The sequence below is a fragment of the Peromyscus maniculatus genome, chromosome 5 (assembly GCF_049852395.1).
Source record: "Peromyscus maniculatus bairdii isolate BWxNUB_F1_BW_parent chromosome 5, HU_Pman_BW_mat_3.1, whole genome shotgun sequence".
NCBI lineage: Eukaryota > Metazoa > Chordata > Mammalia > Rodentia > Cricetidae > Peromyscus > Peromyscus maniculatus.
Window position 1 is genome coordinate 139,950,216 of NC_134856.1, and position 24,836 is coordinate 139,975,051.

Consider the following 24,836-nt stretch of genomic DNA (forward strand, 5'->3'; position numbering starts at 1 on the left):
TCTAAGTAACATGTGTACCCCAATCCAAGAAAATTACATCCTGAAAACAAAATCTTTATTTGAACACATCGTTTTAAAACCACGACCTTTTAAATTCACACTTAATGTATCTGATTTCTTTCAGTAATTTCACACGAAACAAGCTGACGAGTTTGTCTAGGAAGCATTTCCGCCACCTTGACTTGTCTGAGCTGTAAGTAATGATTTTGTTTGGCATTTGGGAGGAAATTTTCAAAAGAAAGGATAATTAAGTATTTTTTTTAAATGAGTACCATTGCAAGTTTATGTTGCATCAAAGTTCTTGAAAAATGATTTCTTTAGTCTTGTCCCAACTGGGTGATTAAAATCCCAATCTCAATGATATGTCATTATGCTCAGTTGATGTTGTTTTCACAAGAATAATTCATTTTCTAATAGAGGGAAAAGAGAAAAAAACATCAGGGAGTTTTGTGTTAAAGTGGCTTTATATTTCATCTCATCTGGCTCCTGTTTTATCCAAGCGCCCAAATAAAGCAAGTTCATCAAAGAGGAAATTACAGTGGATAAAATCCTTCCAGCCTCGTCTGTCAGCCTCAGTCCAGCATAGGCCTGGGAGCAGCCAACCGTGGAGGAGAGGTTATTCCCCACCTCTACCATCTCTTGAATTTTTCTTTTCGGTCCACCACTATGCTCAATATTTATCCTTATGTCCCAGTTTCCTCTTCTGCGAAATGACAGGAGAAACATTGAGATGTGTTGCTAACAGCTAATATCTCTGATGGTGCTCAGTTCTTGGTGTAATCACCACAAGGCAAATATGAGCGGCCGCCATTGCTGTGAGGAGGTGCTTGAGGGATCCCCAAGGCAGGCATGGGGCTGGAAGGACAGGCCTTGGAGGTTAGGAAGAAACATTAGCATAAACCACTTGAAAACATCTGTTCTCAGTATTTATTTTCTTTTCTGGGAAAGTCAGGAATGTGGGGTGGGGCAGGAGTCATCACACATCAAAAGCCGAAGGGTGACTTGAGGGTTCTTCATGAAGCTTCACAGCTCCGAGCAGAGGAAGTGGGTTCTAGGGCCACTGCCCAGTCTGCTCCCAGACACCAGAGAGCTGGGCCTGGGCCTGGGCCCTGTTCCCATCTGGGGTGGTTCCTGTCCCCTCCTTGCCGTTACTCCAGACACTGATGCGGCTAGGAGGTGGCTTGGACTCTGAGCAGCAGGATGAAGTCCCTTAGAGAAGGAGCCATAATGGAGCTCTAGCCTCCGAGGCTGAAATGTGAGGTTGCCCATGAGCATGTGAGCCAGGTATATCAAGGCTGGCCAGTGCACATCTGAGTGCTGGCTGCCCCAAGCAGGGAGCCCCCTACCGCTTCCACAGAGACAGTCTGGGAACAACTCACATGGGGGTTGCACCAATTTTTTCCTTCAACCAATAGGAAACCATATTGCCAGAAATAGCTATGCCCAGCAGAGCTGGAAGGCAGGTCTGATTTCTGAGGTATAGTGTATGTTGGCGGGGGTGGGGTGGGGTGGGGTGGGGTTTGGGGGAGTGGGGGTGGAGCAGGGACAGTGGAGGGAGATTAGGACTTTGGTCTAGCAGACTGGAGAAGAGACTAGGCGGTGATGGCATGGTCGTCAGATTAACGCCAGAGGAAGGAGTGCCCATTGGATTAGGTGCTCGAGATGACACACACACACAGCATCTTCCTATAAAGAGAGTCCTTCGCTATGCTCAAGCGTGCCATGCAGACAGGAGGTTTCCCCCAGTGGAGAGGTCACAGCTGTACAAGCAGGAAGGGGCTACGTGATGAAAGTCTTGACAACTGGCAGTTATTTGGAATAAACTGAACTTCAGGGAGTTGAAGCACTAGTGTTTATTTCCTTAAGTTATTTTAAGTTGATACTAGTTATATATTTCTTTGGGGTACAGTATATTTGACATTTGCATGTAGTATATAAGGATATATACATGTCTTATATACTGATTATATATATATTATATATAAAATTTCAAATATTCAATACTCAAAATACTTTCTTCCACATCTTTTGCAGTATAAATTACTGTTTAACATAGTAAGCCTCCTATACTGTAGAGTGCTGTGACGGTCCCCATCACCCTTCCCACTACTCTTCCCAGCTTCTAGTAACTACTACCTACACCTTACACCTATGAGACCAGGTTAATTGGCTCCACATGTGAGTGGGAACATGTGTCGTGTGCCTTTTTATTTCTTTTGGCATTTCTATCACAGGAAGAGATTTGACACCTCAAAGGCAGACATGTGGCACAGAGCAAGGTGCTCCATGTAAAGGTGCTGGGTGCCACCGCATAAAATCTCCTGGATGAATTAAAAATTAGAGTTCTTCTTTTCAGTTCATGTTTCAAAATCCTGCTGGCAGCATGCTCACAGCTCATTCCACAGGTGCTAACCATGGGAGGGGGGGTGTTACCTGCCAGAGTGAAGGAGAGAAAGTTGCCTAGGATTCCATCTTCAGTGGGAGAGGTGGGTGCCTCAGCAAACCAGTGCAGCCATCATGTGAAGAGAGAAGGGAGCCAGCTCTCCGCCAGTGCTGTGCGGCCATGTGTGCATCCTGGGTTCATAACTGAAGCATCCTTTCCATTTTTCCCCACTCAGCTTATTTGATTACAGGCTGATTTTAGAAAGACTTTAGTTATTTATGTATCAGAACTCTAGGAAATAGCTTGGGTGACTTGAGTTTGAGCCAATGGTGGGTCTTTTCTACCTCCTATTTCATGTGTCATATCATCAAATCCTATTTTGATATTGGCGGGATACTTGGAGATGAGCAAGCAGACACAAATTAAACCAGTCTACCATGACCACATTTGCCCCCAAAGAAACTCACAGAAAACTCTCCTGGGACCTCTGAGATTCTTAGAACACAATCAGAAAACCACAGGAGTAAACGATGCTGCAAAGCCAGGTCCTGTCCTCAGGAAATCTTAAGTATTGTGGTTAGCGCCAGGCAGAGTCTATGTAACGATTGAAAATGGCCTCATTTAAAGGTTCATTATCATAAATGGAATTCATCTTAAATAGGCCACTGAGCATTATAAATAGCATTAAAGATTTTTTCCCTGTGGTTTTTGTTTTCCTCTTGACCACTTCCTCTTTCACCCACTGTAGTACTAGCATCCAGACAGCATGGCTGAGGTCTTTCTGCACACCCTCCTGCAGCAGACTGCACAGCGCAGCCTGGGGAGTCCAGCACATCACCCTCTGAAAGCCTCCCTGGGTTGAGGATGTGCATATGTGTTCTCTATCTTCCTTCCATCCAGCTTATGCCCTCAACTTTCTTGCATGAATGAAAAGGACTCTGGTTGCATAATGCAGAAAGGCAAGAAAGACAGCCTCCTGGGTCTTGCACCTCAGCCTTGGATCCCTATCTTTAATTTCATTTTAAATGGAGACACAATGGTCCTGCTCCCCCACTGAAGTGAGGACTCCTAAGTCTCTAACCTGGTCAGAAATAGGTGTATTAATGCTTCTAAAATATTATCACTGACATCTTCATTTAAGTACAAGAATAGCACCTTCCCCTATCATGAGATGCTCTCTGTCAGAGCTGTGTTTGTTCAGATCTGTTTTCCTACACGTTCTGCAAAGTTTTGCATCTCTTTGCCGTCTTTAGCCTCTACAGTTTTGTTTGCACATAACAGCAGCAAGTAGTTATTAGATAATGAAGTGAATAATAAGTACTGTCATGCCATGAATGTGGGTATGACTTTCAAAGGTTGATGGCTAAGAAGCCTTCTTCCTGTAGTTGTTCATAAATGCTAGTGAAGCTGAAACTTGAGTGGGAATCTGATCAGGTTGCATTTCTGTTCCATGTAGGATTCTGGCGGGCAATCCATTCACATGTTCCTGTGACATTATGTGGATCAAGACTCTCCAAGAGACTAAATCCAGCCCAGACACTCAGGATTTGTACTGCCTCAATGAAAGCAGCAAGAATACCCCCCTGGCAAACCTGCAGATACCCAATTGTGGTAATTTATTTTTAAATCAATGGGTTCTAGTTGCTATTAATTATTCTAATTGCCTTGGTATGGTAGTGAGTCTGGAGGAAAACCACCAACCAGACTTCACAGAGTGTGTTGTGGATGTCTCTGGTGAATCAGACATTTATGTGCAGTGTGGAGAAGCCAACCCCGAGCACCTTCAGTGAATATTCTTTCCAAGTAGAACATCACTTCTGAATGGCTGATGTTAAAAAACATGGAGAAAAAAGTAGACTGTTAATTCCCCTGTTGATTTGTCTGTCAGTCCATCCACCATCCATCCATCCATCCACCTACCCACTCTCCCAGAAAATATTCTGGGTCACATGCACACTTGATTGGCAAGTAGGTCATGCAGAGGGAAGGACCTCAGGATGCTGAGAGAGTCCAGTAGCTGAAGCAGACAGTCCAAACCTGGTCCAAACCTGGTCCAAACCTGCACAGTCCCTTAGGCTTGCCTTGCTGCCCCACACTGGTGTCTCTTGTGCTGTGGCCAACTGTGCTTCCACCCGCTTGTCCCTGTGTCTCAGGCTCTCCACTGCCACCTCCTATTTTCCCCAGCATTTCCATGTGGAGAGTTTAAAAGGACACCTTAGGACAAAACCCAGCTCTCAGTGGGAGCTAATGTCCCACAAGGAGGAAAATCAGAGTCATGGCTAGGATTTTATGATCCTGTGACTTATTTCTATACCTTCGTGTGGGTGTTATTTCTTCATCAAAATTTTAATCAGTCCAGCAGTTGGCAAGTTCACAAACAATTCTCTTTGCTCTTGCCTGGTGGCTGGTGACAAAGCAGGAAATTATGTAGCACCTGACTTGTGTCCATGGGCATGTGTGTTAACTGTTTACCTTCAGAAGGCCCTGTTTGAAGTCCCACTTTTATTAAGAACAGCACTGTTGCTGTTTACTCTTGGTGAGGATTTAATAATAATAATAAAACAATAAGTGCTTGCTGATGACTCTGAAGGGCCTTAGAAGACATCACTCACCCATCACACAGATTTCCATGTTGCAGGTGGACTCTTCTGTTCTCATCGTGAGGGAATTGCATTTTGTTCTCTTCCCAGCTCCCCTCGACCTTCCTTACTAAGCAACCTTAAAAAAACAAAACAAAACAAAACAAAACAAAAATACCCAGCACACCAAATATCTCTTAGTGTGTGTCTGTTCCCAACTGATAAGAGAGAACTGAGAGATGCTGTCTAGAGGGACAAGAGAGTCACTGTTGAGTCACCTGGCCACTTGGCTGCATACACCCAAATCCACATAGCTGTTTTGGCTTTCTGATCCAGGAAACATGGAAGAGAGACCATGGGACACAGGCTCTTGTCTCATGAGCTGCCTCCAGACGGGCATCTGCTTTGTCCTTGCCTGACACCAATGCTCTTTTTTATCAATCTTAAAACATGGCCGCATGGTCCTGACACAGATTCAGAGCTCACTGAATGGCATGGTTGACCATTGAGATATGAATAGAAGAAATTTCAAAGTAAACAGATACTTATTTTTTCTTAGTCTACTTTTGATATTTTTCATTTCTTTTGTTTTTCTACACAATTCTTAATGAATTATGTGTTTGAGAGTAACATTTTCACACACATCCCTCCCCCTTGCCAGGGAGCTGAGGTTGACTGATACACTAGGACTAAAAGGTCACCTTTGTAATCCATTTCGATGTTATCAGTGTGTGTTAAAGCAACATTTGGGGCTGTGTCAGCGAATTTGCATACTTAGTTGTCTGTCAATTTTCTGCAGAATTTATTTTGTACTTTCCTTATTCATTTGTGTTTTTCAATGTATTTTTATTTATATGAAATTGCAGAGGTAATATCAATATATTTTGTCATAGAAAGTATATCCTGTACTCTATAAAAACACATTTTTAAAAATTTATAATCATTTTAAGGAAGTAGTGACAGACTCATTAGATTCTAACTATTGCAGAGCATTTGTGGTCAAATGTATCTTAATCACACTAAGTGTTCCACACTGATGGCTATTTGGCTTATTTCCCATTTTAAAGAAATATTTTTATTTTTATTTATTTTTAATTAAAACTTTTTATTTGTATATATGTTTGTGCATGAATATATGTGCACCACAGGCATGCAGTGCCCACATGGGCCAGAAGAGGGTGTCTGATCTCCTGGAACTGAAATCACAGATTGTTGTGAGCCTCCACTTGGGTGTTGGGGACTGAACCCAGTCCTAAGAAAAGCAGCCAGTGCTCTTGACTGCTAAGCCACCTCTTCAGCCTCAATTCTCATATTATTTCTATCATAGTGTTCCCACAATCCATCTTCGTGCTCCTGTAAATGTTCTTCTAGAAGACAGCACAGAGAGCTGAACTTCTATTTTATAAGATGTGTGTCGTTAAAGTCTGCTACACCCTTACCACTCTAGCAAGTTATGTAGCCTGACATCAGCAAACTTCTTAGTTTATCTCTTAAAAGTGACTCCTGGCCTTTGAGCTTGTCTTTTCTTGATTATCAAGTAGTCTTCAGTGTACAGTGAACTGTTTTATGACTTGGTGAATGCACCTCTTTCTATGCTTTCCTTAATTCTCTGTAGTATTTCCCCTTTTCTTTCATTTATTCTCATCTTTAGTTTCTGTTTTTTAATTGTTTTAAAGTTATAAAGTATACTTCTGGGTTTTTTTTTGACAAAATAATAAATCCAAAACACTTGTTACATATATTTCCACATGCATTTTCTGCAAGTGTCTAGAGTTTATCATACTAAAAAGGAAAAAAAAAACATATTTCTTCAGCCATTTCTTAGTGTTTTATCATCTTAAATTTTGTTTTTATTTTTTTATGTTTAAAAGAAAATGTTTACAAGCTATTGACTGACGATTGTATTGGATTTCATGTATTGCCACTTATTAGAAGAAAATGCTCACAATTATCAGAAGATACAAATGGCATGATTTCCTAGATCTGTAACAACAACAACAACAAAAGCACTAGGAGATAAATAATGTAATTTGAAAATTGTTTATAAAGGTGAATTAATAGGTAATTCAGCAATACACTGGAAAGGCAATAACCTATGGGTTTTTACTTAAACTAGAATTATTTCTTTCCATACCATCATAGGTGTGTGTTCCAGTTAAAATGGCAGAGAAGAGACACCAAATACATTTATAACACTGAGACACACACATGAGTAAACCATGGGGAAAGAGTTGGGGAGATGATAATGATGATCAGTGGAAGTTTTTAAAGGTTTAAATATATATTTTAAAGTTTTCACTGGTGCATATTTATTGTACATGCTACTGGGCTACCTAAGGACATTTTCAATCAATTTATGATGTGCTTTGAGTGCATTCGCTCTGTACCCCCATGTCCTTTTCATCCCTTCTGTCCTCTAGCACGCACCCTTTGTTTCCTTAAACAATTGTGTTTCTATATTTATGTCATATATGTGATTTTATGTATCTTTGCAAAATCCAGGACCTGCAAGTGAGAGAAGACATGAGATACTTGTCTTTCTGAGACTGGCTTGATTCACCTAGCAGATTATTGGTCAGTTGATGTGGATGACGTAACTTCATTTTTCTGTGTGTCTGGAAAGCAGGCCATGCTGCTTTATTCATTCCCTATCCATGGGCACCTAGTGTGTTCTGTAACATAACTACTGTGAGTAGAGCTGCAGTGAACATGGCTGAGCTGCAGCTGTGTCTGACTTGGAGTCCTTATGTGAATACCTTGGAGTGGTTGAGTTTGGTTACATGGTGGTTCTAATTATTGATTTTCTGATGAATCTTCACAGCTATTTCCACAGTGGTTGGAACCCTCTAGTACCTGAGGGTTCCCTTTTGCTCATACCTTCAACAGTATTTTTTAGTATGTGTTTTCTTAATGTCTATGATTCTTGCTGGGGCAAGGTAGATATTTTTTAATTTTCACTCATCTGATGGTGAGTGAGGTTGAACATTTTTTCATCCTACCACTTTGCTGGAAATACTTAGAAGCTCTAAGAATTTTCTGATGAAGTCTTCAGTGTCTCATGTATCTTACATCTTCTTAAAATAGGAATATTTCAGCTCTTCCTTTCTCATTAGTTTCTTCTCTATTTCCTTTTCTTGTCATATTGCTTCAGCTAGTACTTCAAGTACAACATTAAGTAAGAATGGAGATAATGAGCACTTTTACCATGCTAGTGAGAATGGTTCGGATTTCCCTCCATTTGGTTTGTTACATATAGCCTTTAGTGTGCTGGGATTTGTTTTTCCTATTCCTAGTTTCTTTGGGGCTTTTGTTATAAAGCCATGCTGGATTTTGTCAAAAGCCATTTCTGTGTCTATGATGATCATGAGATTTCTGTCCTTGAGTCTCTTTCTGTGATGTATTACATTTACTGATTTGTAAATGTTGAGCCATCCTTGTACCATTGGAATGAAGTCAACTTGATCATGGTGAATGGTCTTTTTGGTGTGTACATGTATTTGGTTTGCAAGTTTTCTCCTGATCATCTTTGCAACTATGATCATCAGATAAATTACCATATAATTTTCCTTTTGTTGCTGTGTCTTTATCTGGTTTTGATATCAGTAATACTGTTTTCCTAAAAAGTATCTGTGAAAGGATGACCAGTCTTTTATTGAGAGCAGGGTAATCAAGTCCTCTAACCTCACTGTGTTGGGATCTGTCTGCCTTCACATCTAGTAGTACTTTTATGAAGCTGGGTGCACTATGCTCACTGTACTCTGTGTTTTGAATGGCAATATGATCTTCATGGGTTAATTGTTCCCCATGTCAGTATGAACTGACCTTTGTATCTTATGACTGGTTTTGATTTGAATCTAATTTGTCACATATCAGGACAGTGACAGTTGCTTGTTTCTTAGTTCCATTTGCTTGGAATTCCTTTCCCAGCCTTTCACCCTAACGTTGACCCCTTCTTTGATGAAGACGTACACTCTTGGAGGCAACAGCTAAAGAGGTCACTTTTCAGTTGAGTCTGCTGGACTGTGTCCTTTGATTGGGGTAATTGACACAATTGATATTTATAGTTATTGAAAGATATGTATTGAATCCTGTCTTTTTTTTTTTTTTTATAGTACTTGGGGTTTTGTATCTCTCCCCTGTGTGACTGCTGTTCATGTGGTTTGTTCTTTCCTATAGCTTGCTGGAAATATTTATCTTACTCTTTAGCCCGGAGGAGTCTTTAACCTGTCTTCTCTAGGGCTGACTAAGAGGTCATGAATTCCTTTAGCTTGTTTTTATCATGGAAAGTTTTTCTTTCTCCTTCAATTATGAGAGATTGTTTTGCTGGGTGTGAGAATCTGGGTTAGCAATCATTGGCTTTCAGAGACTGGAAATATATTGTGCTAAAGTTTTAAGGTTTAGAGAACTTTAAAACCTGCCTGCCTTTTAAGGTTTCTGCTGAGGATGTTCCGTTCAGGTGAGTCTGCCTTTATATTTGACCGGGTATTTCTCTCTTACTGCTTTCAATGTGCTTTCTTTGTTTTATATATCTAGTGTTTTAACTATAAATTGCTGGTCTTATCTATTCTCAGTGCCTCCTGTGCTAGGGTTGGCATTTCTTTCAACAGATTGTGTGTGTGTGTGTGTGTGTGTGTGTGTGTGTGTGTGTGTGTGTGTGTGTGTGTTTCTATACTAGGACTTGCACATCTAGAATTAGTTTATTGATTTGCCCTTCCTTTCTTCCATTCTTTCCTTCCTTTTTTATCTTTTAAAATTCAACTTACTATCCTTCTTTTGGTGGATGCATTTACTATGTCCAGGAGAGGACTAAGTCATAGCAGAGTCTAGGTGCCATTCTCCTCTGTGGGATTGGTACTTAGGGCCAACAACTGTTTCCCCCAAGTGTCAGGTACGTCCTGGGAGCGGTGGGGCTCCCTGTCCCTGTGGATGCCTCAGGCTTCCTCCCTGAGCCTCCAGCTTTGCTCACTGTAGAATTTAGTTGTAGCATTCCCTGCAAGCCAGAGACCTAACCCCAGGCCAGATTCGGCCCCACCACAGTTTCCACTGCTCCTGTGTGTCTATGGGCCTTACCATATGTCAGCCCAGGTCTCCCCTCTGGGTCTGCAAGTTACACATGGCATGGCATGTGATTGGACATCAGAGGACAGTTTATGGGAGTCAATTGTCTCCTGCCAGAAGGAATCTGAGCCATCTCACCAGTCCCAAATCACCTTATGAATGAAATGTTTGTGCTGTTGAAGAGGGGCCCTGTTATGAGAGGGTTGACATTTTTCTTTTCTTGGCTGGACTGGGAGGGTGGGGGTGTCTAGTGTAGCAGGAATCTTAAAAGTTCTTATTAATAAAATCAAACCTGAGGCGAGTTATTGGGGTCCATACTGGTAGATCAGAGAGACAGAATAAGCCACAGCTATCTCACCTCGCCGGATCCTCAGCTGGTCTTGTCTCCTCAGACTGGAGGCCTCTGAGTCCTCATCCGGAATGGGTCTCAGCTGAATTACTGCTCAAAAGCCTGAAGCTTAACCAGGCCAAATGCTTAACCAGCCCAATCTTCTAGTTTCCGGTCCTCACGCCTTATATATCTTTTTGCTTTCTACCACCACTCCCTGGGATTAAAGGCTGGCTTTCTGGGATTAAAGGCGTGTCACCATGCTTGGCTATTTCCAATGTGGCCTTGAACTCACAGAGATCCAGAGGGATTTCTATCTCTGGAATGCTAGGATTAAAGGTGTGAGTGCCACCATTTTCTAGCTTTTGTATCTAGTGGCTGTCTGTTCTCTGACCCCAGATAAATTTATTAGAGTACACAATATTTTGGAGAACACAATACCACCACAGTCTAGTGTGGCAGTTACACTTTCAACCTTGTATTTGGCTCAATCTTAGTGCCACCCTAAATTTCCATTGACATGCCTGTCCTTATTGAATTGAAGAGGGTCTTATTTCTTCTCTTCCTATGACTTTGTACTGATTAGTCAAGCCAGGGGCAGGGGTAAGAGTTGAGCACCATTACTATTAACGGTCAAGTGCCCAACAGTATTTGCGGAGGGTCCCCACCTGCAACGATGACCATCCATTTATTTGTGCTGTGACTCAACCCCTTTAAGCTTCAGCAAAAACGGTCAGTTGTGAGGTGGCAGATACAATCCTGCAATTTCCACGTTAGCTGGATAAGGTGGTGCAGTGGACCAGCTTTCTGAAGAACTGAAATGGATCCAACAAATGGATCCTAACTTGGATGGGTTGTGTTGATATGGATTTTGAGGCGGTGGGGCAGGATCAAGGAAGGTCCTCTCTACACTGCTCAAGCTGGCTTTTTACAGCAATCCCTCTGCCTTATCCTCCTGAGTTCTAGAGTGGCAGATGTGAGCCACCAATACCAGCTTCTTTTAGTGTTTTAAATAAAGTTATTTCAAATATTTTCTGTTCAATTTCTGCACACCACATCAGTCTTTTTCAATAGAAGCTTTTCAATAATTTCTTCTGGCTAACTGGATTTGTACTTCAAATTTTAAATACTACAATTATGGCTTAATATTATCTAGAAGGAGGCTATGCTTCAGAAAGCAATGATCTATTCTAGGTAAATGGTAGAGTTAGGAAAGGCGGTGTTTCTCTGGCTTATATCAAAACAGCCCCTCGGATGAGTTTGCTAACAGGCAATTGCTGTAAGAGTGACTGTGAAGGGTCAGATGTGCTTGCTGCTGTGGATGCTATGTAACACACCCCTGGACGGAAGTCGCACCTGCCTTTGGCTTCTTTGTTATTCATAATAACAATTTCCATTTTCAATTTTTCCCAAACTTAGTGTAAGTACTCCTTAAAACATCATCCACAAAATAAGGACATGTGGTGATGAAGGTTGGGAAAGGTCCATGCATGCCTGAAAGAGAGGCCTTGCTCCCTGGATTGACTGATGTCATTGATTTGTTTCTATGGTTTACTTTCAGCTTCATCTATAGTTCGTAGTAGCACATCTCTGCTCAGTGCATAGCAGGACACACCTTCTTTTGTTCGCTTGAAACCAGGAAACTCAGTTGGTAATGGTTCTGCATTGTCAGCATTCATAGATTAAAAGGGAAAGCTGTTCTGATGCTCAGTGTGGAATCTCGAAAGCATCTTAAGATGGGAAGAAAACACTTCTGCTTCTGTGTCTTGTTTTGTTTGCTTTCACTTTATTAGAGATTAGTTTTTATTTTTGAAAATGAAACAAAGCCCACCGGGGTCAGTGCTTTTCTTTAGCCTTTTTAGAATGTCAAACAAAGCTGCTGAAACTCTTGTTTCTAAATTATCTGTCAGTTGTCACTTCTATACTGTGACTCACAAAAGCTTAGATGTGTAACCTCCAGTCTGAGCTTAGGAATATGCATTTTTAATTTTCTGTCTATTTTTTTTTTTTTGCAGCATGATGTAAGCAGTTACATCTAAACAGATCAATCTTATTATGCTGGCTCCTTTCCTGTGCACATATCTATCTATCTATCTATCTATCTATCTATCTATCTATCTATCTATCATCTATCTTCCTACCTATCTGTATGTTTTGTTTGGTATCAAACTGGAAGGTATGCCCCAAAGATAGAGGAAGGTCCAGATTGTTTTTTCCAAAGTAAAATCCTATGGGTTCTTTATGCACAGAGAGAAGGGGGTGGGGAGGGGCAGCTGGAGAGATGGCTCAGTGATTAAGAGCACCAGCTGCTCTTTAAGAGGTCCTGGGTTTGATTCCTGGCACACACATGGTGGTTCACAGCCATTTGCAGGAGATCTGATGGCCTCTTCTGGCATCCATGGGCACTATGTGCACATGGTGCACATACATACACTCAGGGAAATCACCCATAAACATAAAACAAAGTAAATTGATATAATTTTTAAAAGAAAAGATAAAGGAAAAGATAAAATGTAGACAAAATCCTAACTTACTGGGCTGATTTTATACCCATGAATGATAAGCTAACATCGAATAAACAGAGCTCAGAACTGCTGGACAAGTTGACAAGGCACACCAGCATGTCTTCATAGTGAATATTGACAAATACAACAGGATTTTCTAGTTAATAATCCAAATGAGCAGAGACATGGTTTTCTCCTTTATCAGAAACGTGCAACCTATGTATTCTGGACCAGTGGTTGAGGACCCTAGACTTCCCATTCAGATCTTAAGAGTCACGTGCCATCGCTGGGTGGAGCAGAGCCCATCAGATCTAAGGGGGCAGCCAATCATGCACTGGTGAAAGCCATGGGCAGATATGGGGGTCAGCGATGGCTAACAACACTTGCTAAGCTTGAGTTTCCTCCCTGGGAAATACAGACATTAATGTATTGTCGGGTGTGGGGGGTGACTGCAGGAGAATACTGGAGACGTTTAAGATGGAGTCAGTGCATTTTAAGAATCTCACAGAGGACAGTCATTGCTGTTACTCACTATCATCAAAATGAATCGGCTGCTTTCAAGGATTTGGCATCTGGATTGAAAAATTTTAAACTGGATTTAAATATTTTATATTGTGTCAAATTGCTTCAAAGAAACTGACAAGATCACAGTTCCAACAGTCTCATCCTTAAGTCACCTGTGGAGATATAGGAGCAATGGTGGCTCATGTTTTGTTGTTTCTCAGAGAAAGACATCTGAGGGTGTTACATGGTAATACATATAATCACCCAGTTTTCTATAGCCCTCTCCTTCTCCTTTGCTACTTTTAATCTTACATTTGTCTCTGCCTCATGCCCCCATCCCTACCACACATGCATGGACATCTTACGGTATTAAATTCTCCCAGAACACACTTTGTGGAAATTTTGGTAGAAGAGAGTCAGGCCCCTGTTAAGTTTAGGAATAACAGTTGTAGAAACAAAAGCCTAGTAAACAATTGTCTAACACCCTTTGTCTAAACCACTTCTACTCAAACTGTGGTCTGTGGGATGAGGAGAATGTTAGAGACCCAAAGCCTCTGTGTTCAACCCATACTGCCTGGGGAAGAGGCTGTGTTTTTGGCAAGGTCCCTCATTTTTGACAAGCTGTTTTTCTGTCCAGCTTACAAGGCAGGTGAGCATTTCTTTTCTGAACAAATCCAGGTCAAGAGCATCGACATGGAGGTATTCATCTGCTGGGGATGCTGGCTATTTCTCATCTCCAGTGAGATTCTCCTTGCAGAAGGGAGATGGCCTGGTGTTTGCAATCAGGTCTATCACAGTGTGTTAGCAGCTTTTGGAAGTGTTGTTGGGCTTTGCTGTGTGCTTGTGCTTATTTCAAATCTTATTAAGCCAGGAAGTAGTGCCTGGCAAGTGGTTTATCCCGCCTTGGCGATCCATGCTTCCCAATTCATTTTTATTGTGCTAATTAAGCCTCAAGTGATATTTCAAGTACAGATTGTTTTTTCCATTATTGGGTCTTGGCCAGCGCATCAAAGCTGGAGACAGGTGCTCACTCATTTGCAGGAGACTTTACATTTAAAAGATCTAAGCTTGGCCAATTTTGCACAGATTTCTTTGGAAACTCCTATGACAGGGCAAGACGATTAGTTTATAATAAGGAGACTCATTCTTCCTTCGCAAAATAGGCACAGAACTCTTCTCAAATGAACCAGATTTTCAGATCATGCATAAGATATAGTATGCATGGTCTGTGCAAAGATGAATGTGTGCAATGTACTGTAGTGGTGAAGGCCCTTTATTTTAGATTCAAATCTCAGTCTACATTGACTTGGGCAGTGTTGAAAGATGTGCTTGACTTTTATAATACTTACAGACTTCATTAATTAAACAAATACAAAGTATATGTCTTCAAGGTTATGTATAAGGATTCAATAACACTGTAGACATAAGAATGTTTACTTTAATGAGCACCCAGCAAATGTTGCTATTGCTACTACTGTAAATAAACATCTTCAGGGCCGTTAGTCATCTAAACTGATGTTTAAAAAGAAATACTAAGCCAGACTTTATGGGAATAATTATGATGCAGCATATCCTACCAAAGGCCACTTTAACATTTCTCTGCTCAGAATATCTAAAATAACAAATGTACTTTTAAAAGGGGGCACACATCCCAAAGCTTTGTAGTTGGGGTACCCAAAACAATATCTTCAGGCTCCATAATTAGGATGGGGCTATGGGAGGGAGTAGCATCTTTGGAAATCATTTGACTCCCAAGGTCACCCCTGAGGCAGTAAATAAATCTGTAAACACAACGAAAATGGAGCCAACAAATACCAGAAGGTATTAGCTGAGAAAGCAAAGAAATGTGCATTAACTGTCAGAATGTTGGTCACCAAGTGGTGCACGGAGAAATCCAAGGGAAAACGGGACTTGTGCATTGAGTGTAGTGGCACCATGACAGACAGTGACTGAAAGCCTGCTGTGTATTCACAGTCAACACGCTTTTTGCTCTGTGTGGTTCAGGTGATGGAGCCCTCTTTCCTCAGGAGAAAACTAGAGATGCAGTCTATAAAGAGAATAAAACAAAGATTCTGAGGAGTTTCAGGTAGATTGGAGGATATGGCATTCATAGAAAACACGATGAGTTTGCATTTCTTTTTTTCATATTTATAGACTTTTTCCTCATTGAAGCAGGGCATTGAGAGAATGTCCAAATCCTTCCATTGGGCTGAATAATCGGAATGGTCTCTTTCTGAAAATGATATGAAGATAACTAGATAGAGTCTATGGGTTTTAGATAGTTCAGCTCTTAATAAGGTTTACATATCATGGTAAAATTTATTTCCTCAGTAGATCATGTGACTTCGCAGCATGTGGAAAGATGCAAAGACAGAGCTGTGCTGAGTCTGGAGTAGGCAGGTGGAAAAGGTGGGGCACAGGTGGGCATAGTCTCCAGCTCTCTCCTGGCAGGAGAGCTGCAGGTAATTCTACAACTGAAAACCCAACAAACAGGAGTGCAAGCGTAATATTTGAAATACAAGTAGATGAGATGGGTGCTTCTGGGACAGGAGGCAACACCAGCCCGGTGGGGCCAGACTACTCCTCACACAGTAGCCAGAGTAGTTTTAATAACAGGCTTTATATGATTATAGACTCTCTAAATGACAAGGCTACTTGTTAGGCTAAAAATAAAGAAAACGTGTACTTTTAAGAAGTTACCTGGACCACACCACTAACTTGAATGGTCTTCTGCCTTGACCTGCTTCCTAATTCACACAGTTCACATGAATGAGGCTTAGTGTCTGAGGCCTGGTCTTTGTTTTCTGTGCTTTCTCTTAACCATTTTTTTTGTGTGCTTCATTGCCTTGTGAAACTTGGGATAGCCTGGGCCTCTTTGAAACCACCAAAATATCTAAAATTCCTCTCTATTGGATGCTTTTGGGAAGGGTGCATTCCAAGAAGGTTTCAGAAGTCCCTGAAAGCCAGATTTTTTTTATTAGGGTGTCCTCTCCCAGTGGTCAGAACACTATGAGACACACCATGTACAAATATTGTGTGGTATGACGTCAATGCTAAAGAACAGGGTCTTAGCCAGTGAGGGCTGCTTAATAACGAAGGGCTCGTGTATCACACATGGCAGTCTGGCTGTTGGCAAATAGGTGTGTTAATTATTTAATAGTGATTGCAGATGAGCTGCCTTTCCTGACCTCCAAGATGCTTCTTAGACAATGTTCTATCACAGTCTTGTGAGACTTGGCTATTGGGGTGATCATAGTCCCTCCAAATAGTCCTCATACCAAGTAGGGGGGCTGCTTTGATTGGCAGGACCAACACATTGTTAGTCTTCCAAGCCCTGGTGTAGGAAAAGGTTGCTGTGATTTTTGGCAGTGAAAGGCAGTGTGTACATCTGGGAGGAGAGATGCCTGAAGAAGTGAAAACAGCAGGAATTCAAATAAAAACTGTCTAGCTCTTGAAATATCAGGTATAAAAACCACACCACTGAAATGCTAAAAAATATGTGTAATGTTCACAATTTGCCCTAACAACAAATACATTTAAGGGTTTTTAAGTTTTAAAATAAAGAATTTTTCATTGTGATAAGGAGTCATATAACTTCTCATCATTAGTATGAACAAGATAGTCAATTTAATTAATAATAATTAACTCTAACTTGATGTGGAAAATTTTAACACGGACATAGTTTGAGTTTCATCCTTGAGAAATCTTTCAAACTAGTTCCTTGACAGTCTGATTCTCCCGAACTCTAGGTCTGATGGTAGGCTTCTAGACTTAAAGGAGTTACTAGGGAGTAGGGGAGGGCGGGGTAGGGGTGGACTTCTGTGAACACGTGGGTGGTCTCTCCGTTTGATTCTGGCTCTAACTGTTCCGGTGTATTTCTGTGTGCTTTTCTGTTTTGTAGGTCTGCCATCTGCACGTCTGGCTGCCCCTAACCTCACCGTGGAGGAAGGAAACTCCGTCACACTTTCCTGCAGTGTGGCGGGGGACCCACTCCCCACGCTGTACTGGGATGTGGGGAATTTGGTTTCCAAACACATGGTAAGGCTTGTGTTTAGTTCTGTCTCCTAGTGTGACAATGGGGAGATCGTATTGAGCATACTGATGACCATTCTCTTAGATTCCCTTTTGCTGCTGCGATAAAAGGCCCAGACAAACGTGACTTAAAGGAGAAAGCGTTCATTGGGTGCCCAGTTCCAGGTTCCAATCCATCATAGCTGGGAAGTCACAGCCTCAGGAGCTTGGAGGAGCTGGTCACATTAAGTTCACAGTCAAGAGCAGGGGACAGTGAATTAATGCATGCATGTATCAACTCATTTCTTTTTTTACCAGTTCAGAATCAAAGTAGTATGACTTGCATTACTCACATTTAGGATGGATAATCCCACTGTAATTAATCTGGTTAAGAAAATCTCTCACAGGTTCATCTAATCCAGACAGTTCTTCTTTGAGATTCCCTTCCCTGGTGACCCTGCATTGTCGAGTTGCTGGTCTTTACCAACCATCAAAACCACCCAATATTTTATAGGCCCACATGTAGGCATTTGAAATGAATTTTTGATGTCATTTATTCTCTATTAATCCTTAGTTAGACAAGGCTAATTTAGGATTACATTTTAGTTATCTGTACACATTAGATTGGAGGAGAGTCTTCAGATAATAATGCGTTCTGTGTCATTCTGAGCACAGATGGGACAGTTCTGTAGTCTTTGCCCTTGGAGGAAGGTGGGTAAGAATTCAGGAACTCAGTCAAACTCAACACGGAGCAATTGAAATCCAGAGCAAGAGAATATCTTACTATTGCTTGAGTCTGGAACCTGCAAGAAAGCATGTGGAAGAGAGTGTGTTTAAGTGTGTATATGTGTGTGTGTATGTGTGTTGTATGTAAAAGTATGTAAGTGTGTGTATGGTGTGTGCAATAGTGTGTAAGTATATGTATGTATGTGTGGTGTGTGTGAATGGTGTGTGTAAGTGTGTGTGTGTGTGTGTGTGTGTGTGTGTGTGTGTATGTACTCCATTTCAAGAAGAAAAGTTGATACTTTGGGATCAATTCTAATCAAGGTTTTCTTTGTCTGTTAATTTGTAGAATGAAACGAGCCACACGCAGGGCTCCTTAAGGATAACGAACATTTCATCTGATGACAGTGGGAAGCAAATCTCTTGTGTGGCAGAAAACCTCGTAGGAGAAGATCAAGATTCTGTGAACCTCACTGTGCATTGTACGTAGTGAGAGCAGTGTGTGTGTCCACAGGTGGTGACTGTGGTGTCCTGCCTTTGTTGCTGGCTGCTGAGGTTGGGGACACAGAGTGTATCCCAGGGGACACAGAGTGTATCCAAGGCTTGTGTGTGCTTAACGGGGGGGGGGGGGGGGAGGGTGGTGGTGGTCGGCCCCTGGTGCTCGTCCTGAGTAGTCTGTGTAGAGACCACTCGCTTGTGCTCAGTTCCCCCAAGCATAAGGTGCTGCATACATTTAAAGTCAGATAATTGCCAGGCTGTTTTTCAAGCTTAAATTAGACCTCAGACATTTCAGGAATTAAAACATGGACATTTAGAATCTAGTAAAATTGGATCACTGTAATTCTGCACATCTAAAAGTGTATCTGATATTCAGCAGCAACAGAAGTTACAAGGTTTTCACATTCCATGCTGATCAATCAGTGACAATAGCAACATTCACTGTGTTCATTAGCCTGATATATTTTAGAGTGTGTTCCATGGGATCAGAGATTCAAAGAACATTTCCAAAGTCATTTTCAAATATAGTGAGTTTTATAGCTATTTTAATTATTTAAGGAAGAATTGCTAATGAAAAAAGTATCTCTTGTTATTTATGATGAATCCACATAATATTAAGATGTGTGTGTGTGTGTGTGTGTGTGTGTGTGTGTGTGTGTGTGTGTGTGTGCCTGAGCAAAGCCAGAGTAAACATCAACTGAATACTTCCTACCACAGAGTCTCGTGTTCTGTGAGTCACGTGTGGAGTGGGGCAAGTTGCTCTCTTGAGCTCCTGGTAGGGAGTTAAATAAGTCAGACGATACAAAATGATTGACCTAGAGTTACTGATTGTGGGTTTTCTTAAATTAAGTGATGGTTAAATAAAAGCCCTTCTTAATGACACAGAACTCAATGGGGAGGATTCTGAGCCTTCTGGTGCTATTAACTCTTTCTCTTTTCATTTAGTTGCACCAACTATCACATTTCTCGAATCTCCAACCTCAGACCACCACTGGTGCATCCCCTTCACTGTGAGAGGCAACCCCAAGCCAGCTCTTCAGTGGTTCTACAATGGGGCAATACTGAATGAATCCAAATACATCTGTACTAAAATTCATGTTACCAATCACACGGAGTACCACGGCTGCCTCCAGCTAGATAATCCCACTCATATGAATAATGGAGACTACACTCTAATGGCCAAGAACGAGTACGGAAAGGATGAGAGACAGATCTCTGCTCACTTCATGGGCCGACCTGGAATCGATTATGGTGAGTACCTGAAGGTTTTACACCTGGGGAAAGGGCAGAGTGGTACAATAAGTGACTGGATTTGAAAGCCACCTGGCCTGGTTTTAATGTAGCTGGCATTGGTGATGCAAGAGATCTGCTCCTCATGGCAAGTGTGGAGTGTAGACAGCTAGGAACTTGAAGACCTTGTTGAGATGTTGCCTCTTAAAGGCCACCAGTCTAAAGTGATTCATTGGGTGAAGTTGTGTCAAGGAAAGGGACTAGTGTGACCCACAGAAGATAGGGGATGAACAAGTCTGAGCAGTGATGAAATCCACACAGGATTACAGATGGAGAGCATTGGTAGATCATGAGAAGATTATTCTTATCATCATCTCCATGTTTGGTGAGATCTCACATCAACAGTGCCACGTCCCATGAAAAACCAAGAACAGAGTCACTGGTTGGCTCATAAAATATTCAAGAGTTATTTTTGACCTTCATATCTATTTGGGGTCAGAATACCACCTTCTTATTTATGGGTTAGAAACCAATACCATGGATCTTGCTTACCTGGCTGTGGTGAGCAATCATTTTATCAGAGGAGGAGAAGGCCCTGCCTGAGCAGAAGGAAAGCTTCTGTCAGGGCTACAGTGATGGAGTGACAATTGTCACTTCATCTACTGTCCTTCAGAAGCGTGTCCTGTCCACTCTGTCTTGTTGCTCAGGTGATTGCTCCATTGTAGGGCTAGCCTGCTTTGCCATGTTGAGACCTGTGTGTGATTAGAACTGTTCACTATAATAATGAATTAGTCTAAGTCACAGAAGTGATGTGTCAGAGCAAAAGGGAAAGAGAACCATGGAGATTTGGAGCAACAGCCTGTTTGCACAGGCTGTCCCCTGCAAACAGAGTGAAAGTCATACTCAGGTGTAAAAAAAAAAAAATAACTCTAAGCTGTGTAATTGGTTAATTCTGGCTCAGCTCTGGGATTAAGATCAGGTGAGTGTTGTGGGCAAAGGTGATCCATGCAAAGCTACCTTCACTCTTGAAATGAATTTGTTCAATGATAAACAAGAGGACAAACATTCTCTTTATGTAAGAACCTCCTATTTCCTTGGTATTTTCTCAACATCTTCTAAACATACAGGCTTCCTGAGCATGTTGAAATGTAATTTGAATTATGTCAGCTTGATTCACCAAAGCCGGACAGGAGTATATGAAACAAGGAGTGACTGGAAGCACCACCCAGACACCCTGGTTGTCGTCGTCGTAATTCCCACTAAATCTTCCTCTTAGTTGAGAGCTGAGCTGCTTGCCTGTGTTTGCTGTGGAAAATCTCCAGATGAGCGAGCTTCTTTTTTGTCTTTGTGGGAGCAACAGCTTCGGAACAAAGCCAGATAGTCCAACTTGGGACCGTGGTTTTTGTTTGTTCTTCAGTAAAATTTTTATTTGTGAGTAATTTTAGATTTATAGAAAAGTTGTAGACAGAGTTTCTAGAAACTTCTGCCCAGGCTTCCCAGTGTTGACATATTCTGTTACTGTGATCCATGTGTCACATGAAGACAGGGCACTGGTGTGTTACAATTCACTGAACTGTAGGCTGTATTTGGATTTTGCCATCAACAGCCTTTTGAAGCTCTTTGGGGTGAAACTTGATTCACGTGAAGGCCCAGAGTTTGAAAGTTCTGAAAAGCAGGTCTTTGAAATTCACACACGAAGGGCTAGTTTTAGATGGATTTTGATGTGTTTTCCTTTGAACGTTCCTCTGTGGTGCTGACGTTTGGCTGAACTAAGCTTCTCTTACCTGCGTGGCCTCATTTTAATGCACCAAGTTCTTAGTTTTGTTTTCTGGCTTGATTGTAATGGGGGGGGGGTTCTCTCAATTATTAAAAAAAAATTATAAAAAGTAAAAATTCAACAAAATTTTTAATGTATTTTATTTGTGCGTGTGTGCACGCGTGCGTGCGTGTGTGTGTGTGTGTGTGTGTGTGTGTGTGTGTGTGGTGTGTGGAAGTCAAAGGACAACTTATAGGAGTCAGCTCTTCTTTTCTACCACTTGGGGCCTGGGGATGGAATTAGGTCATCAGGCTGGACAGCGGGTGCCTGGGCCCTAAATTAAGCTAAATTTTGTAAAGTTGTTCTTCTTCCTCTGTGTTCCTGGTCCTCACTTACTTGTTTTTATTATGTCTTTAAAATAAAAACATGGGGCAGCAAAGATAGCTCAGGAAGGTAAGCATACTTGCTGCAAAAGTGGGATGACCTGGGTTCAAATACCCAATGTCCATGTCAGAGCTAGTCATGGCCTCTTGTGCTTGTAACCCAGTGCTGGGGAGCAGAGACAGGTGGATCCTGAGAGCTTGTTGGCCAAGCCACCTGACTAAAAGGGGAACTTCAGACTCAGCGAAGGACTCTGTCTCAAGACATAAGGTGGAGAGCGATGGAGGGAGACACCCGAAGTCCCCTTCTGATGCCTTCATTCATTCATGTCAACAGCACAGACCTACAAACACTGAGCATGCGCGTGGATGGGCACACACACACACACACACACACACACACACACACACTAAAAAAGAGAAAGCAAGCAAACTGTTAATATCTGCTTTGAGAAAAGACTGATTTATTTTTGTCTTTAACTGTTTATTCAAAGGCCAGCAATCAAGGAATAATAAATGAAAGAGGAAGTTATGGAGACTTGGTCTTGGGTGACATTAGATATAGATGACCCTGGTGGGCCATAAACCAATGTGACTAATTAGAGATTGACCTCAGTCAGCTGTGGGATGGAGTCTTGCTGGGTATTTATGAGATTCACTGTCACAGCATTCAGATAACAACTGTCCTTAGATTTGATTTCTTTCGTTTTTAACTACCCGAAAATTAAAGAAACAAATAAAAAGAAGAAGAAATATAACCATCATATCCCTGGTGGTGCATTCCACATTAAGGACAACAGAAGGTCAAGTTTGACTTGTTATTCCTTCAGCATTTCTGCTGTCATCAGGTAGTGATTTGTGACGGTTAGCGCTCACGAATCTTTGTGGTGAGAACTAATATAATTTCATTGGTGGTATTTTTGCTGATTATAAAAAAGGGAAGGAGAAAAGTCCAAGTCGTAAGAGCAGCCCTGGTCCATCTGATGTTCTGGTTCCCCGCGGGGTGTGTCCCTCATTCATCTTAGCTTCCTTAGATGGTTGCTGTGCTGAGGGGTTTATTTTAGGAGACAGAGAATGAAGAATACAGAAAGAAATCAAAATATAAATAAAAACAAAAATTCTCTACACCAAAAATTTGCAGTTTGAATTAGACAGACAGGCTGGGTATAGACTGAGTTTTTAATCACGATTTCTGGATAGGTGAGAACACTGCCTGGTGTCAGACATTGTGCTTGGAGGAGGGTGTGCCTGGAGGAGCTGCCGGTTACTTAGGCCCAGGGTGCTGTGTGTAAGATCTGAGGGAGTGAGGTTGGCACTAGAGAGATTCAACATAGCAAGGTCTCTCTGAAATGTCTTCGATCTCAGCATCTGTCTATAGGGACCCATCCAGGGTGATGTGTGGAGTGACAGGTCCTGTCTGATCTTTAGGTGTCCACAAGACCCAGTGCCTCCCAGAGATGTCAGCTACTGAAAACCTGGCCTAGTTCATGAAAGACAGAAGGAACTTTGCTAGGTTCCAGACATTGCACTCGGCCATTTTGGGTCCTTCCTTTAAGAACTGAGCCCAGTTCTGGCTAGTCTGGCCTGTGTTCAAGTGGAAGATGCAGCTGCCAGCTGCTGAATGAAATCGCGAGAGCTACAGTGTTTGTCTAGTGCACTGAGGGGCACAGCTTCTGGAAATCACGCTAATTTTATCTCATCTCTGGTTTTCACTGTCCTTGTAAAATCAGCTTCCAGGAGCAGTCGTCCTTGACTCTAGCATGGTGGTCTTGCTGTGTGTTAGAGTCAACTGGGGCTTTCATGCAGTATTTCTGCCTTAGTTCAGTTTAGTGACTGAACCTTAGCAGTTCTGACTTAGTGCTTCTCAGGCTAGCCTTTGACATTTCCCTTTCTAAGACATTCAGGCAGAGCCAAGGGCAAGCACCTGATCTGCAGGAGAACCCTGAGTTATCTGCTCCCGAGTGGGCCACGGCAAGAATTCCTGTTAAGAACCAGTTTGCCACAGTCTGGAGAGATGGCTCCACAGTTAAGAGAACTGGCTGCTACACCAGAAGACACGGGTTCTATTCCCAGTGCCCATGTGGTGGCTCACAACTGTCAGTAACTCCCATTCCAGGGGATCCTATGCCCTCTGTGGCCTTTATGAGTAGCAATGTATGGCAGACATACATGCAGGCAAAACACCCGTACACATGACGATAAATTTAAAAATAGTTTATCACATCAGAGGTAGAAATTAAGACTGGGTTTGATATCATGGCAAGGTTCGCTTCCTTCTTGCCCAAGTTCAACTGGGGTTTAGACCTGGAATGTAGCTAGAGTTTTTCTGGTCCTGCCTGACCCACAGTCAGGACAAATCTCTCTCACCTGCTAGTCCTGCAGCCACTCAGACCCAACCAAGTAAACACGCAGAGACTTATATTACTTACAAACTGTATGGCCATGGCAGGCTTCTTGTTATCTAGTTCTTCTATCTTAAATTAACCCATTTCTATTAACCTATGAGTTGCCACGTGACTCGTGGCTTACCAGTATCTTAACATCTTCTCATGGCGTGGCTGGCAGCATCTCTCTGCCTCAGCCTTCCACTTCCCAGAATTCTCCTCTCTGCTTGTCCCACCTATACTTCCTGCCTGGCCAATCAGTGTTTTATTTGTTAACCAATCAGAGCAACACACTTAAGACACAGACCATCCCACAGCACCGGAAATTGCTGAGGCTTTAGCCCTCTTGTCCCCAGGTGGGTGGAGTGATAGAGAGAAGGAGGACAGTCGCTTGGTGACCTTAGACTTGATAATGTTCCATGGCATCAATGGACTTTGTTCCCGGATGTCTTTGTGTGTTCTTGCAAAATCTTTTTTTCTGTAGTCCTCATGACAGGA

General features: G+C 42.0%; 1 protein-coding gene across 9 annotated transcripts in view; it reads left to right on the forward strand.

Moving 5' to 3' along the window:
- Positions 1-24,836, forward strand: part of Ntrk2 (neurotrophic receptor tyrosine kinase 2) — a 331,422-nt gene that overhangs the window by 35,862 nt on the left and 270,724 nt on the right. For all 9 annotated transcript variants that reach the window (XM_076573467.1, XM_016000233.3, XM_016000229.3 and 6 more), the window contains 5 exons: positions 125-193; positions 3,840-3,994; positions 17,258-17,394; positions 18,440-18,572; positions 19,534-19,839. In XM_076573467.1, the coding sequence (XP_076429582.1) occupies positions 125-193; positions 3,840-3,994; positions 17,258-17,394; positions 18,440-18,572; positions 19,534-19,839 (800 nt within the window). The remainder of the gene's footprint in view (positions 1-124; positions 194-3,839; positions 3,995-17,257; positions 17,395-18,439; positions 18,573-19,533; positions 19,840-24,836) is intronic.